This window comes from Bolinopsis microptera, chromosome 5, assembly GCF_026151205.1.
Source record: "Bolinopsis microptera isolate Bmic1 chromosome 5, MBARI_Bmic_1.0, whole genome shotgun sequence".
Taxonomy (NCBI): domain Eukaryota; kingdom Metazoa; phylum Ctenophora; class Tentaculata; order Lobata; family Bolinopsidae; genus Bolinopsis; species Bolinopsis microptera.
This window is the reverse complement of record NC_087076.1, coordinates 1,102,171-1,117,491: the sequence shown is the minus strand read 5'-3', so window position 1 is coordinate 1,117,491 and position 15,321 is coordinate 1,102,171. Positions and strand designations below refer to the sequence as shown.

General features: G+C 38.0%; 2 protein-coding genes across 2 annotated transcripts in view; both read right to left on the bottom strand.

Annotated features, from left to right (window-relative positions):
* Positions 1–15,321, bottom strand: part of LOC134815799 (uncharacterized) — a 31,396-nt gene that overhangs the window by 5,252 nt on the left and 10,823 nt on the right. The gene's annotated exons all lie outside the window — the stretch shown is intronic.
* Positions 722–3,776, bottom strand: LOC134815798 (uncharacterized). The gene is made up of 5 exons (XM_063824388.1): positions 3,346–3,776; positions 2,894–3,220; positions 2,648–2,763; positions 2,336–2,450; positions 722–2,177 (listed from the first exon to the last, which is right to left on the bottom strand). The coding sequence occupies exons 1-5, from the start codon at positions 3,746–3,748 to the stop codon at positions 1,384–1,386; spliced, it is 1,755 nt and encodes a 584-aa protein (XP_063680458.1). The 5' UTR covers positions 3,749–3,776; the 3' UTR covers positions 722–1,383.

The window sequence follows — 15,321 nt, the reverse complement described above, 5'->3', positions numbered from 1 at the left end:
TAGGTCTCGTAGGAAGTGTGTTAAATCGGCAATGCGCGGTTTAGAAATTCAAACTTCACAAGAAAAAACAATTAATTTTAATGAAATTGGTAAGTGTTCACAGGAGAAGAAGTTAAAAACGGATAAGTTTGCAAAACCACAAAACCTGACGGGTATTCCTCATAGTCCTCAAATTCAGGTTCGTCATTAACAGTGCTGGTATATCTGGTACAATATCGTGTACAGACTCCTACAGTTCTCACTGCTCCTCTCGCCAGCATAGCTATAGATAAGATATTTTTTAATTCTGTGTCGTCATAGCGTCAGTTATGCAGCTTAATTGTTAGACATAAATTAGTTCACCTAATCAACTGAAAAAAAGGCACAATAATTAGATTAAGTTCCAGCCGTATTGTGAGATAACGAATACTGAAGTCACGTGAAGTCATCTGAAATGAAATATTATTCTAAATGTAACGTTCAACGTCACATAGTATGCTGTAAACCGGCACAAGGAAGTCCAACTTCTATATTCGATTATTTTAGGACCGAATCAAACGAACGCGCACTCATGGCGCGTCCAATTGACGCTGAGACCTTAATAAGTTGCCCTTCGCGCGTTCCATATCAATAATTGTGAAGACCCTTTTAGCAACCTGACGTTTTTTCCGTAGTGGCCAATTATTTAAGAGTATAGAACTATAGAATTATCAATTATATAGAACTTAGTGAGACTTCAGAGTGAGGTGAGACAACATATTTATTTCATACAAAATCAAAAATGAAAGCATTCGGCTGATAACTTAACAAGGGTCACTTAAATACTCTTCGATAAAACTTGAAGAATTTACTGGCTCTTATATCTGTTTTTTGATTAATTAAGGCCAATAAAACTACACAGGAAAAGCTCAAATTCAAACTCTTGTTGTGTATACAACCGTGTATTTGCAATACAGTATACCACTTCATTAATTAACAATTATCCTAGTTGTGGTAATTCGTTAATGAGCCAAAATTCGTTACAATTTAATGCGTATGACATACATTATACAAAGTATACATAATAATCACAATCAACTACTGAATCAAAATTTCCTAAAACTTTCTACAATTTCAATAAACTCAAGTTTATGCTCTGATCATATTTTCATACTCTTTCATCTCGCCTGCATTGTCGTAGCTGTTGTAAAGTTCCCAGTCTCTGGCGATTGGTGCTGACAGCATTTCCTCTGTAATTCCAAATCCTTCGGCAAGAGTTAGTGATTCTGGAGCAATTTCTTTGACAAGTGCGTCAAAATCATCCCTGAGGCTGGCAGCTCCTCTTCGTGTGATCAGATTATTTGTCAAAAAGAAGGAAATGTTTTCCTGAAGGACAGTAATGAGGTAGAGGTTGTATAGTTTCTTTTAGATAGGCTGAATGCTGGGGTCAGCTAGTCCTATTTTCTCGTGACAAAGGTCTGAAATAAGTTTCTCGCTGTAGGCTCGTCCGGCTGCTTGTACAGAATCTTGTTCCTGTTCAGACCATTTTTCAAATCGAGCAGCTCGTGCTGCTGCTTTATCTTTGATGCTGACTTGCATTTTCCCAGCGACATTTAGAAGCAGCAGCTTCTCACGAATGTCCATAATTTTGCGGATATACTCAATATCTCGACCAGAACCACTTTTTCCTCCTCGCAGTATTACACCGGGGGTATATTTAGTAGACATCAATTTAATAGCTGCTCCCAGATTCTTTCTTGGCTTCATCTTCGCTGCCATATCAGCCAAATTTTCCATCGTAACTTTCATCATAAGAACACTGTTATCACCCTCAGCTGTCATACTGGAATGAGAGCCAGCAATAGCAGGACCGAACCTGTTTGATGCTAAATATCCCTGTCCTCCACAACGCTCTCTACCTATGGTAGCTGCAGTGTTAATATGCCATCCTGTAATTGCCTTGATAGCACAGCACATCATTACAATCTCACGATGGGACACTGTGTACACGTCTCGGTCCGGGACAGTGAACTTGGCATACATGGCTTGAATTTGTTTCAGTGCAATGTCGTAGATATAGGTTTTAGCTAGGAGAGGTATGAGGGCATGTTGTTGTAACTGGTATCCGAGGATTGGGTAATCACTTTTACCAGAGGGTCCTGCAGTTAGCCGAGTTGCTGAGTAGCGCAGTGCTATCGCCATGCAAGCTTTACTTGCACCTGTGGTTACATAATGTTGATTAGAGAATATATGACTTCAGTAATAAGTAACACAACAATTTACTGAGCTTGTAAAAATAATTGATTTCAGACTATTCAGGGCACACATCACTACATTTTAGTTCAAAGAGCTAAGAGATAGAAGAAACACAACTAACCCTGAGACATGGAAGCGATACAGATTCTGCCAGAAAGAAGCTGATCTGCTACTTTGAGGAACCTAGCTCTGTTATTTCCAGTTATCTTCGTCGTATACTCACCCCCAGCGTGCACCTGCAGGTTATAAAATTGTAAAATCAGATATAATAAAATTGTAAAATTATTTTACATCCATGGTTGAGCATTCCTTCTTCTGCTTAATTAAGATAATTATAGAATTCCTTTTGTTCCCTGGTGACTTGGTTATTCGCTGCTTATGAGTCACCTGAGATTACCAACTTTAAAATTTCTTTATGTAATTGTAGTTTTACCTCGCTCTCTTTGTTGAGAAGGTTTTCTCGAGGGACTCTGACATTATCAAATGATATTTTAGCGTTGTCAATACCATTCAGACCCATCTTAATACCCATGTCGTGTATTGTTAAACCTGTGAGGATGTAATAGAAGTAAAAGCAAATACAGGGCCTGTTAACCATTACATTTACAGTTAAATATGCGAAATAGGAGCTGAGAATAAAACAAGTAAAATGAACATTAATCTCGAGCTAATTATAAACCTGGCATAGTGTTGCCCTCATCATCTCTGATCTTAACCAGAACACCGTGAATACCATTGTTAACCTCTCCAGTGTACAACTGAGCAAATACCACCATGTAGTTGGCGTGTATTGCTCCATTTGTTATCCAGTATTTCTGTCCCTTGACTGAGGGAGTGTTGATAACAAACTCGTCCGTTTCAGGATCGTATGTCGCTGTCGTCTCCATCTCTACTGCGTTGTTTCCGTACCCCAGTTCTGACAATCCGAAACAACCGATGTTTGTTAAACTGTCGATACCGTCTAAAATCTCCTTGTGTCGCGCAGTTCCCAGTTTCAATACAGTTCCTGAAGATTGTGAGATGTAAATTAGAGTGTACAAAATGTAATAAAATATTATAATCCACCATAAAATCCAGCTGAAGAGAAGTGAAACATTTTACAAGTGGAAACACATGCCCCTTTATACATACCGCCGAAAAGATTGAACTGAACAGTCATCTTTGTAGCCGTAGCTCCATCGACAATGGAAATATTTTCGTGAGCAGCAAAAACAGCAGTGGGATTTGTTGAGAAGAAATGAACTGATATGAACTTGTTATCACAGAGCTGCTTGAGTCGCTGCAATGCAAGCTGACGTTCTTCAGCAAGCGGCATGTCATACTGAGGAACAAAGAACTTGTCTGTGCTGAGGAATTCTCGCATTCTTGCATGGAGGTCATGATTTTGGTCATCAAGAAATTCTGTCATCACTTTGGGATCAAATGAAGGATTTGGGTTCCATGCTTCACGCAGCTTGGCTTGTTCTGAAAGAGCCCTAATGGGTAAAGTACACCGCTTCAACCCAATAGATTGCAGCCTCTGTACCAGTGCCATCCTAATAACACTAGTAGGTACCTATTATAGCAGAATAAGGTTAATTATTGTTAATTACAGGAGTGTTCAATGTTTATAAATAAGCAACAGATATAAACAAACAAAAAATATAGGCCATTTCAGGCAGATGTTCCCTGAGAGAAATAACATGAATTTTATAATGAAACTAGAAAGCCTGTGGTCACAGGGAGGAAGCTAATAGTATTATTTGGTAGTCAGTTTTTATCACATCAAAAATATCCGTCACAACCGATACAGCCGATTAAAATTTAGCTCGCACTGAACACAACGTAATTACCATAAAACTGATCAAAATGTCGCTTGTAAATCTTTGCACATGCACGTACGTTTAACAACCCTCGTTACCTCACTTACCATGGTTACTATGCAGCTTGTATTTGTTTACCTAAATTGCATGTGGGTGGTCGTACATACATTCTACAGACAGAAAGAAATAATTCTTTGAATTATAATAATGATAAACTCTTCAAATTGATTCTGTTCTTTAGACCTTTTTCTGGTTGGTACAAAAAACTGCATAAAAATTCGTTGACCGGTTTTCAATTTACGCAAATTCGAAACTGGGTCACTTTAATCCTGAATTTATCTCCAAATTAGTCGAATTTTGTCATTCCTTTGTTTTGATATGCAATAAAATTATTCATCTATATATAGATGAATAATTTTATTTTTATTTATATGGCAAAAGTATGCCTTTATCGAATGAATAGTTGACTCAAATTATACTTAATTTCGTTTTTGGTAATGACCATCTGGTAAGGTTACTAAGGACTTTACTAGATGGTTACAAGACACGATTGAGGTACTGAAAGTTCTATTCCCAAAGAAAGCTTTGATAAACGGAAAATCATGACAACAGAAATCATCACAACAGAAGGAGACATTTTAGAAGATATCTTTTAATAGAAGCTTTTCTGCTGTTTCCTTGACTAAAATTTTGCGGTTTTGACTGAATTTTTTACCAGTGGCTTATCAGTGAGGTCAGTGAGAGTGACACAAGCCGCCATCAAAGTACTGGAAAATGTTAATCCAGAGAAAACTTTGATGGAAGGAAAATTTTGAAAATATGCTACCAGTAGGACATTTTCAGATTTCAGCTTCCCACGACCCAAATTTCACTGTTTTGAATTAATTTTTCTTCAATGACCATCTAGCAAGGTCTACTGAAAGTTCTATTCCCAAAGAAAACTCTGATAAACTGAAAATTATCATAATATAAAACTTTTAGAAGCTTTTTAAAAAGAAGCTTTTCTGCCAACTCCTTCACCGAAATTTTGCGGTTTTGACTGAATTTTTGACTAGTGACAAAAGTCATCATCAAGGTATTGGAAGCTGTATACCCGGAGAAAGCTTAGATGGAAGGAAAACTTTGAAAATTTCCTACCGGTTGTGGTGGGACATTTTTAGATTTCAGCTTCCCGCAACCCAAGTTTCACAGTTTTGACTGCATTTTGACCAGTGACCAGTCAGTGAGGTCTGTGTGAGTTGCACAATTTACCATCGAGTTACTGGAAGGTGAATTTTCGGAGGACAGAGGGCACTTTTTTTCGTAATTCCAGATATTTTTTGTGAAAATCGTCTAAGTTGGCAGGAAAATACATCATACTACTACCTAACATTTGATAAAATAGTTAATAAAACATAATTTCTATCAGGACCCATTTCAGGTGAAAACCATGAAAATATCGTCAACGTTCATACACCCATTAATAGCGTTTCAGCATATTTTTTTAACTTAAATTTTTTTTTACTTATTCATTTAGTATAGTTATATCAGAGTTTCTGTGATTGAATATATTTTGTTGATTAAAAAACATATAATTTGTGAAAAACATGAAAATATCGTCAACGTTCATAAACCCATTAATGGGGGGGGGGGGGGGGTACCACTGTCCATTTTGTCCATTTTGTCTTTTTCTTTTTTTACATTTTTTTGTGAAGGACAGTGTTTTGGGGACAGAATGGACAATACTAGGGACAAAAGGGACAAAAGGGACAAAAATTTTGGACAAATGAGACAAAAAATTAGACAAGCTCAAATGTAGAGAATGTATATATATTCTACTCGACATCAACAATTTAGATTTTCATGTCAGTGTTTTGCTGTACTTAGAATCAACTGAAACCACTTGCACTGAAGGGACTGAAATAAGCAGAATTCATCAACGGCATCACATAAATGAATGCGTACACGGTTCAGTCAATATTTCATTAATCCCATTAATCAAGTGGTGATATCAAAAAAGTCATCATCTTTTAATATCATAACGCTCATAGCGGCCAGAAGCAGATACCCAGACCCACACAATTACTTACAAAAACTTATGACTGAAAATCACAGCTGAAAAAGAAGCTAAATGTTAACAACTGTGGAACAAGAAGGAACGCTTCCTCAGACACAGGAAGCATAAAGAATCGACACCCTGTACCCTATCGGAAATCAGCGACTTCTCTAGCTCATCAGACGAAGAGAGCTGTTAGCAAAACGAAATTGTTAACAATGTATAATTCTGAATTTTAAGATTTTGAAATAGATAATCCCGATAATCAGTCTCATCAATGTCTGCCCTTAATCCATATTCAATCTAATAACTAGCTCTAGAACTAAACAGAGTATAAGTAGTTATATCTCTTCCTCTGTATCCCCTCAGTGCAATATTAGTTGTCTTGCTTTTTGAGTGTTGTTTGCAATGCAAGTTCAGCTCAAACGTCAAATGTGAATCAGTGAGTGAGCAGGCATATCGGACTAGACCAAGTTGTCTTGAACAGTGAGTACACTAAGGCCGATATATAACCAAGATTGACTTTACTGTTCTGTCTGAATTTACCCAACTTATTAGCTTGTTGGAACTGTGCCTGAACTTATTTTGTCCCTGTCTTTTTGTCCATTTTGTCCTTTTTGTCCCCATCTTTTTTGTCTTTTTTGTCTTTTTTGTCTTTTTTGTCTTTTTTGTCCCTATTATCCTTTTTGTCTTTTTTGTCCCTTTTGTCCCTCTTGTCCCTTTTGTCCCTTTTGTCTTTGTCTTTTTTCAGTTTTTATTGTGCAGGGATAAAATGGACAGTGGTACCCCCCCCCCCCCCATTAATAGCGTTTCAGCATATTTTGTTTTACTTCAAATTTTGTTTTACTTGTTCATTTAGTATAGTATAGTTATATCAGAGTTTCTGTGATTAAATATATTTTGTTGATTAAAAATATATATATTTTGTTGACACACAATAATATGAAGGACTTGCATACAAGGATACAAAAGTGATGATTAGATTACTTTATTGAGGGCATCAATAACTGCCCTTGCTGACATAATAACAACAAAACGGCTGCGTTGGTTTGGACATGTCAGTAGAATGCCTGAAGATCGGTTGCCCAACTATTTACTTGAATGGAAACCCAAGCATGGGAAGAGATCAAGAGGCAGGCCTAGGAAGAGCTTAAATGATGTATTCATTGAGGATGCTGAGCAGAGATTGGATCGTAATGGACTCACGATTGATTGTATGAGAAGATTAGCTGCAGACCGAAAGGGATGGAGAAATGTTACCCGCCGAAGTTGTATAATACAAAGTAATGACGCAGTCGACGCAGACTAATCCTTTTGGATGGAGATCTCGCCATGTAACATGTAACATGTATGTATTGAGTACACAATAGTTGTAGTTCTGAAATAATTTAAGTTACACAATTCTAATTATTTACAAATGTGTACTGTGTAGGGATGATTTAGAAATGTTATATAAAACTTCTTTTTTTTAATTAAATCGAGTTTGTATGGTTCAATTTTATTTTAAGGTCCTTTAGCATTATGCACTTGCCAGTATTTGAGTGGAAATCTGGGTTCTTATAAAAGGCTGTATATTGTTTGTTCACAGAGAGAATTGAATGGATTGCTCTTGTTGTGGCAGTAAATTTTATAGGATCTAGAGTTTTAACACTCACCTAATTGGGACTTAAATACGTTTAAGCCACTAGATAAAATCTACAGTGCGCATGAGAAAGAGAAGAAAGATCTGTATGAAGAGAGTGTATTTCAGTCAGAGAAAGGGTCCCACTAGTCTTTACAACATCTGCACTGGAGGTATGGGACCACTCTGCACTGTGTTTGTAGATCATATCTCTGAGATGATAGCTAACCACAATAAAGAAGCTAAGAGCCAGGTCAAAAATCACATCCCCACATCCAGAAAGTTTAAAATTTCCTCGCAGATACAAATTTTCTGTTTTCTGTGGCCCGCTTGGCGAGTGAAACAATTTCGGCGAGTGAAACAAGACAGTCTTAAGCATTTGGAGCTAGGCCCCAGAAAAAATTTTGGGTTTTTGCTTGGCCACATTAAAATCTGCAATATCAAAATATCTGAAGTCCTTCAAAATAGTGTATTACAAAACGGCTTTCTCCTACAACCCACAAGTAAAACATGGCCAGCTTGCACCATCTGTCGTAGTTATCACAAATTATTATATGTGCCTTGCAGAGTAGAGGCAACCATACCCTGAGAAATATAGAGTGCATACAACTTAAACTTTCGCACAGACAGGAATTGAAGATATGTTTGCCGCAGGCAAAAATTCTTGATGATTTTGCCCACACAGAAGGCCTAGAAGCAATTTGGCAATAGAGATCATTTTCAAACACAGTTTCAAGAACGATTCAAAGAACTGTTAGTTTTTTCCTCTTTCATTTGACAACAATTTTGGATTGTTTTTAGAAAATCTCCTCTTTACCCCAGAAAATTCATGGTAAAATGTTTCAAAATTCAGATCGTAGACTTTATAAATTTCCTCTTTGGCACCGAAAATTTCCTCCGAAATCGAAAATTTCCTTGTAGATTATCTGCTGGTTTGCTAAGGTTTCTGGCTGTGGGATCACATCCCCTATCAAGATTGCTGAGAAAGTGCAGTGATACTGGATTTTGGGCATTTGAAAGTGTGATTGTCACGTGTCACGGGGGGGGGGGGGGGGGGTGATTTTTTGGCCTCGTTCAGCATACCCTGTCAAACTGCAGTATAACTGCACGAAATTCGCCCCTTGTATTGTAGTCCGAATACTAGTACTAAAATTAACTCCTTAGAACGAGTGTTTCAAAAATTGTTCCAGATCCTTCCTCCTTGCACCCTTTCTGAGAGTGAAACCTACTGTACCCATATTTTTCAAAATTTACAGGAATTAATCCTTTGATATGACCCTTAAATTGGCACAAGAAAATCTTGCTTGATTTATCATTTCACTGAATCTCCTGAGATTATTTTGAGAGAATACGTTCATGCTTGAACTAAACTTATTATGCTAGAACTGCTTGCACACCCTGATAATCTAATATGCATTCAAAATCGTATCATTTGATTTGTTATTGAAACTGTGTTTGAAAATTATCCCTATCGCCAAATTTGTCATTGAAAAAAGAAGTACCAGTATAACGATCTTTGGCGGGTCTCGAACCGCTACAGCTGTCTGCGATATTCGGCTTACCGGTCAGGCCACGGAGTGTATGAGTGATCTGATATTTGTGTATATATATATTTGCGCGTTCATGTTAAGTAAGTTCATGTTAACTGCTTGATTCTAAAAATACTCCTAGATTCCTGAGAATTTCCAGAATATTTTTCATTGAAAAGTTACCTCCTGCAAAAGGCCAATGACCAAGTAAATAATTAATAATAGTTAATAGCCAATAGTTCTATGTTTAATGTTTACAGTATGCACTGACAGGTTATACGTATCCTAGGAAGTTTCTTGATTTTTAACAGGTAGGTACCCCTTCTCATTTAACCGTAAATTAAGTTTCCTATCATTCGGCTGAGTCAACCGGGGAGATCGCGTAGATTCAATGGATACTTAGCTACTCCATAAACTAGATGACACTGTGATTCGAACCCTGAACCTTCTGCGCAGAGGGTGGTTTTTTTGATTGAAATAAATTTTCGTGCACATACAGAATGAATGGTTAATAATTTAATATATATGTAGACCAAGGTCTGTGCACGGGATGCTTCCTGGAAGAGTGGTTTCTCTAACCACTAGGTCACCAATAATGCTGAAAAAAGCACACCTTAGACTCGCACTTAAACTCGCTTCATCACGAGTTTAAGTGCGAGATTTATGGGAAACTCACCAAAATCTCGCCGAATCTCCCGCGCGTTACGTCGAAGTTTTCACGCTATAAACAAGTGATAAAATACGCGTTAAGTGTATAAAATACACGTTAAGTTCCTAATTATTGTGTCCCTCAACTTTTAAGTTAAACTTTTTCTGTTTTGTCATTTATTTACACATTTTGTGCGATGAGTCTAGCTCGCAATCTCGCATGAATCTTGACCTGGGGATCACATCAGAACACGATTCAGGTTTGATCTGCTACGAAGCACACTCATAGCACTCAGGGGAATCAGAGGAAGACAAAAGGTAGACCATTTCTTGTTGTCGCGGGCTAACCAGATTGTATAGGAACATCGAAGAGCAACCAAAGCAGCCTCATTCAGGGCTTTATTCTTCGTTCTCTTCACCAATTCAAAGTAATTGAATAGAGCTGGTACAGTATGGTGCCAGAAGCCCCTACACCCAATCTCTACCGTAAAGAGCAGAGCTTTCCAACCGCACCCGTCGATGCCAGGAATCAGCTCTTGGTCACTGAAGTTACTCTCGTCACCACAAGTCAGTTCAATCAGAACTACTTCTCTCAAATTATCCGACCATACTACAATGTCGGGTCTCTCTGCTGTGTTGTAGATGTGCTGTGGGAACTGGGCAGGTAGTGTATCCTCGTCCCATATCAGCTTCCAGTCTTTCTCTCTCTCAAAGGGCCTTTCCTTCCTCAACTTTGGCTTTGGGTGTTCATACTTCCTATCCTTCGACTTGAACCGTATCCATTCTTTTTCGGAGGTCGTGGAACCTGAGGAATTGTACATCTTGAGTTGGTCAAGCAAGACTCCGGCTATAACACGTAGGACGTTGTCATGTCTCCAGTTGTACCTTTTGGAGTTTCTTGCTACACTGCAGACAGCTAGGATGTGCTTGATGTTGGGGGGGGGGCCAATGACTACCAATGGAGACTTTTGGGGACTAATGGGGACTAAAAATCATGGGGACTAGAGGTCAACTCGTTGACGTAATTCACCATTTGTCCCCATAAGTCCCCAGAATTTTTGACAGTTATTTATGGTTTTCAAGTTAGTTAGGTACTCTAACAGCCCTCAAGTAGCCAGATTTTTTGAAATCTAAATGGGGACTAATGGAGACTTTTGGGGACTAATGGGGACTAAAAATGGGGACTCGGGGTAAAATCGTTGACGTAATTCCCCAAGTCCCCAAATCCCCCCCCCCCCCCCCCCCTTGATGTTGCACGTCTTCCAACCACAAAGTGTACAATTTCCTGTACTCGAGTAGTTCCACAATTTCATGTTTGCAGGGGTATTAGCCACGTCGTGTGTCGAGTTTAGGTGGAATTTAAGGAGAGCCGGGCTCTCCTTAATTTTTTTTATTCTGCCCTGTACTCCCTTGTTTACCAGGCTGACTAGCATGTCGTTCTCTGACACCGATTCTACCAGTTGTCTTAGCTTCTGCCTCTCAGTCAACTTTGGTTTGCATCCGAGTTCTACTCGGTCTTTAGTCACTACTCCAACCAACTCTTGGAAGTAAAGATCTCGCTGTCTTGCCGTCAGCTCCGTTGTATAAGACCATCTCGGGCTGTTCTCCTGTTACTCTCTCTTGTTATTATAGGCTTCTGCCACTTTGGTGTCATCACTGTATCCTTGTATCCTTGTATCCTTTGTATCCATGTATCCTTGTATCACTGTTCTTCAGGGCGTGTCCCTTTGATAAATAGCTATCATTACAACCTTTTCTCTAATAACTAAGTTCCTAACAATCCAGCAGATCATACGATTTGCTTTAGAAATAATTTTTTTAAACATTTTAACAAAACACATGATCTACTCCATTATAGGGGCAGGGATAAGGTTATATGAGACTTCTGATAGCTGAATCTGACGTTTGGTGTCCACCTTCTTTCCTCGGTACCCTCGTAGAGCAATAGTTATTTATATATACTAGCAGGAACTCGTCTTACTCTAAAGTGGTGTCAAGACTCAAGAAACTAAAATAACCATGACCTATTTAATTCGCGTTTTTGACACCACTTGGGGTCAAAATTTTGGGCACTAAAATTCTTATTCCTAGGCCAATTTTTTTGTTTTTTCATGCTGATTTGAAAAGCATAAAAGCATTTGACCTAGTCAAAAAAGTTTCAGTTGTATATCTTGATTCACGATGTCAATCCTTCGCAGCTCGGTGAGGCACAGTGGTGCATCTCGCCGATCTACCGAAGTTGGTTGCAAGAAGAATTATTTGATGCGCGGCGCGACCCAGTAGTGCATCGCGCAACAATTGTATATCTTTTACGGTTTTTGCGGAAAGTCGTATTAAAGTTGATGCCGTGGTGTCAGTAAAATGGCACGGATAAACATATATCGTCTCGCTTTATATATAGTAAGATGGGGTGGAAGTTGAATTTTTCCCTAACTGAGGAGTAAAGCAAACAGTCAATTAAAACGCTCTGCACAGTGTTTGTAGATCGTGTCTCTGAGATGATAGCTGACCACAAAAAAGAAGCCAAGAGCCAAGTCAAAAATCATATCAGAACACGATTCAGATTTGATCTGTTAAGAAGTACACTCATTGCACTGAGGGGAATCAGAGGAAGGTCAACAGCCCAGCATCTTGAACTGCAAGACGTATCCTTCAACCTCATTCCCCAGAAGACGAGCTTTGAGGTCTCCTAGATTTGTTTATGTAAATTTTGTAGATATTTTACTGTACTATTTTATATTGTATACAATTTTACGGACGAAATGATCCCAGGGGGGACTCCCAACCCACCGCTTCGGCGGGTAGTTGATTCACCGATCACAAGCAAGAGCCACTTTGGTCAACTTGCTGTGAGGTGTCTCAGCTAAATGGGTTGGGGGTCCCCCCTTTTTTTTTTTTTTTTTTTTTTTTTTTAAATTAAAACGTAATTTTCGTCCTCAATAGGCTTGAGCCCTTTGCTGAAAAAGACTTGTTTAAATTTTCCATAACTCGAGTAAAACACTAACTTTGAAATAATGCAAGGCACAAAGATAAACGATAATATCGACAAAAATTGAATTTTACGGCAAAACAACGTTCTAACGAGAACGTGCCACCATAATGTTAAAAATAAAAAGTTTTGCTTCAGCGCTCGATTTTTAAAATTTGCAAAGTAAAGCGACCGTGAAACTAAAATATTAAAGTCAAATAATGTGCGGCATACTTTTAAGATAAATCTTCATCGTAAATATCGTAATATTTTTAAAATCTTGACCGAAAATTTTAATCATCATTTCTGATTTCATTGTCATTAATTCTGTACGTTTTAATTACATGTCTTATCTTATTATTTTGTTGACGGATGTTACTCGTCTAAATTTTTTCGAAGTAGCTATAACCTGCGCCGCTTTCTTCTCAAAATGGCCCGGCAAGTGCTACGAAGTAGCGCACGTGCCGGGCCAGACCATTAACAATGGTCAACTTATTTTGCTGAATATAAGTTAACGGGTGATACTTGTAAAATATGCGTTCCATTTACAGGACCATCGACGATTCCAACTCGGCGCGCGTCCTGGTAGGTTGTAAACATACAAAATGTAAGTATATTAAAACATGAAAGTTGTTACCCGGTTTTCTTTGACGGATGTTACTCGTCTAAATTTCTTCGAAGTAGCGCGCGCCGCTTTCTTCTCGAAATGTTAGACGGCACGAGCTACGAAGTAGCGCGCGCCGGGCCAGATCATTAACAATGGTTAAGGTTTTCACGATGTTAATCCTTCGCAGCTCGGTGAGGCCTAGTGGTGCTTCTTGCTGATCTACCGAAGTGGTTGCGAGAAGAATTATTTGATGCGCGGCGCGGCCCAGTAGTTTTTCTTGTTTCTCGCATCTTTACATAACGACAAATCTTTTCATGTTTGTAACTTACCGAGACGCGCGCCGAGTCTAATATGTAATATATTAATTGAAACAAATATTTTACGAGTATTATCGCGCGTTAAAATATAAATACCTAATTTCAATGTTCAGTTGTAGGTTTATGACCAACCAGGACACGCGCCGAGTTGGAACAAATACTTTACGAATATCACCCGTTATATTAAATGTTCAGTAAATGAATTTTGGCGTGACAGATAAAACGTGTTTTGTTCTATTTGTTACTAAATTATTAAGGTTTTATAACATTTTAGCGGGTATAATTTGTTATGTAGGTATTTAAAATTAATCTGTTGGAATGAATTTAAAGTTTTTGATCTTACTATTTATTGTTAATAAAATGCTCATTGTAGTCAGTTATTTTAAGATTTCCATCATCATTATCTATTTTGTATTTGTTTAACATTAAAATTAACCATATTTATTGCCAGAAACATATTTTTGAGATCGTTTAGTAGTATTCGGTTTATTTATTTACAGCGACCAAACTGTCAAGAAGGATAAGTATGACACCCAGGAGTGCAGAAGAGCCGCCTACCAAGAGGAAAACCACCTTCGTGGATGTCACACAAACTATAAGAGTGAATGGGTCAGAGATCCCTGCTCTTAACTCTGAAGGTTGGTATAAGTACCTCGGCATTAAGGTCAGCAGCAGCGGTATGTAAGACCCTCACCGAAATCGACATCCTAGTACGAGAGTATATCAGAAGGTGGCTGAAACTCCCGAAGGACGTCCTAGCAGCAGCCTTCTACACTGACGTTCCTTCGGTGGACTAGGCCTACTTTCTCTACGAACCAGGATCCCTCTACTGAAAAGACAAAGAACTCAATGAAACAAGAAATTCAATGAAACAAGAAATTTAATTTTAGCACATTTTACAGAATAAAAGATGTAAAACAATTCATAAAATATAATGCCCATTTGGTGTTTGACTTTTTGTCCTTGACTGCTTGTTTGGTTTTGGAAGGACAGGTTACTAACGGGGCAAGGAATGCGCGTGCCTGGGAGCTTTTGCACACACCAAAACGCTAGTTCAGTTAAGTTTTTAGAGACAAGGCTCAAATTAGGACTATAAGAAAAATTGTTAGCAGACATTAGGGGTTCTGTTTAAAGTTTTTACTATCTAGGTTGCAGTCTTGTTGTGACAAAAAGTCTACACTAAAACATGTTTGATTTTATATTGTGTAGTTCAAGGATTAAAAATGCACCTTCAAGGTGGATATTGGAGAGCAGGCGAAAGATTATGGCTTAGATTTATCAATGGTTATAATAAGCTATAAATATTTTAAACTATACAATGCTAATTAAAAATTTCTTTATACTTCATTCTCAAATTAAAATTTAAAAATTCAAAAATATACATGCATTTTATTAAAACTTTCTCACACATACTTTACTCACAGGACAAGACTTGGAAAACAGTAGCCTAGGGTAATTTAATTTAGATGTGTGTGACCAGCCAGTTATAATGTTTGGAAAATAATATTTGTGCAGTCAAAGTCTTTTACGGTCCAATCAAGCAGGGCGTGGTTATGTTGATTAGCTAGTAGCGCACGTTT

Excerpts from the sequence above, each read along its gene's own strand:
- LOC134815798 (XM_063824388.1), bottom strand. The coding sequence starts at position 3,748 with ATGGCACTGGTACAGAGGCTGCAATCTATTGGGTTGAAGCGGTGTACT. Across the intron at positions 3,221-3,345 it reads TCAGTTCAATCTTTTCGGCG|GAACTGTATTGAAACTGGGA; the intron begins GTATGTATAAAG and ends CACAATCTTCAG. Across the intron at positions 2,178-2,335 it reads TATCGCTTCCATGTCTCAGG|GTGCAAGTAAAGCTTGCATG; the intron begins GTTAGTTGTGTT and ends ATGTAACCACAG.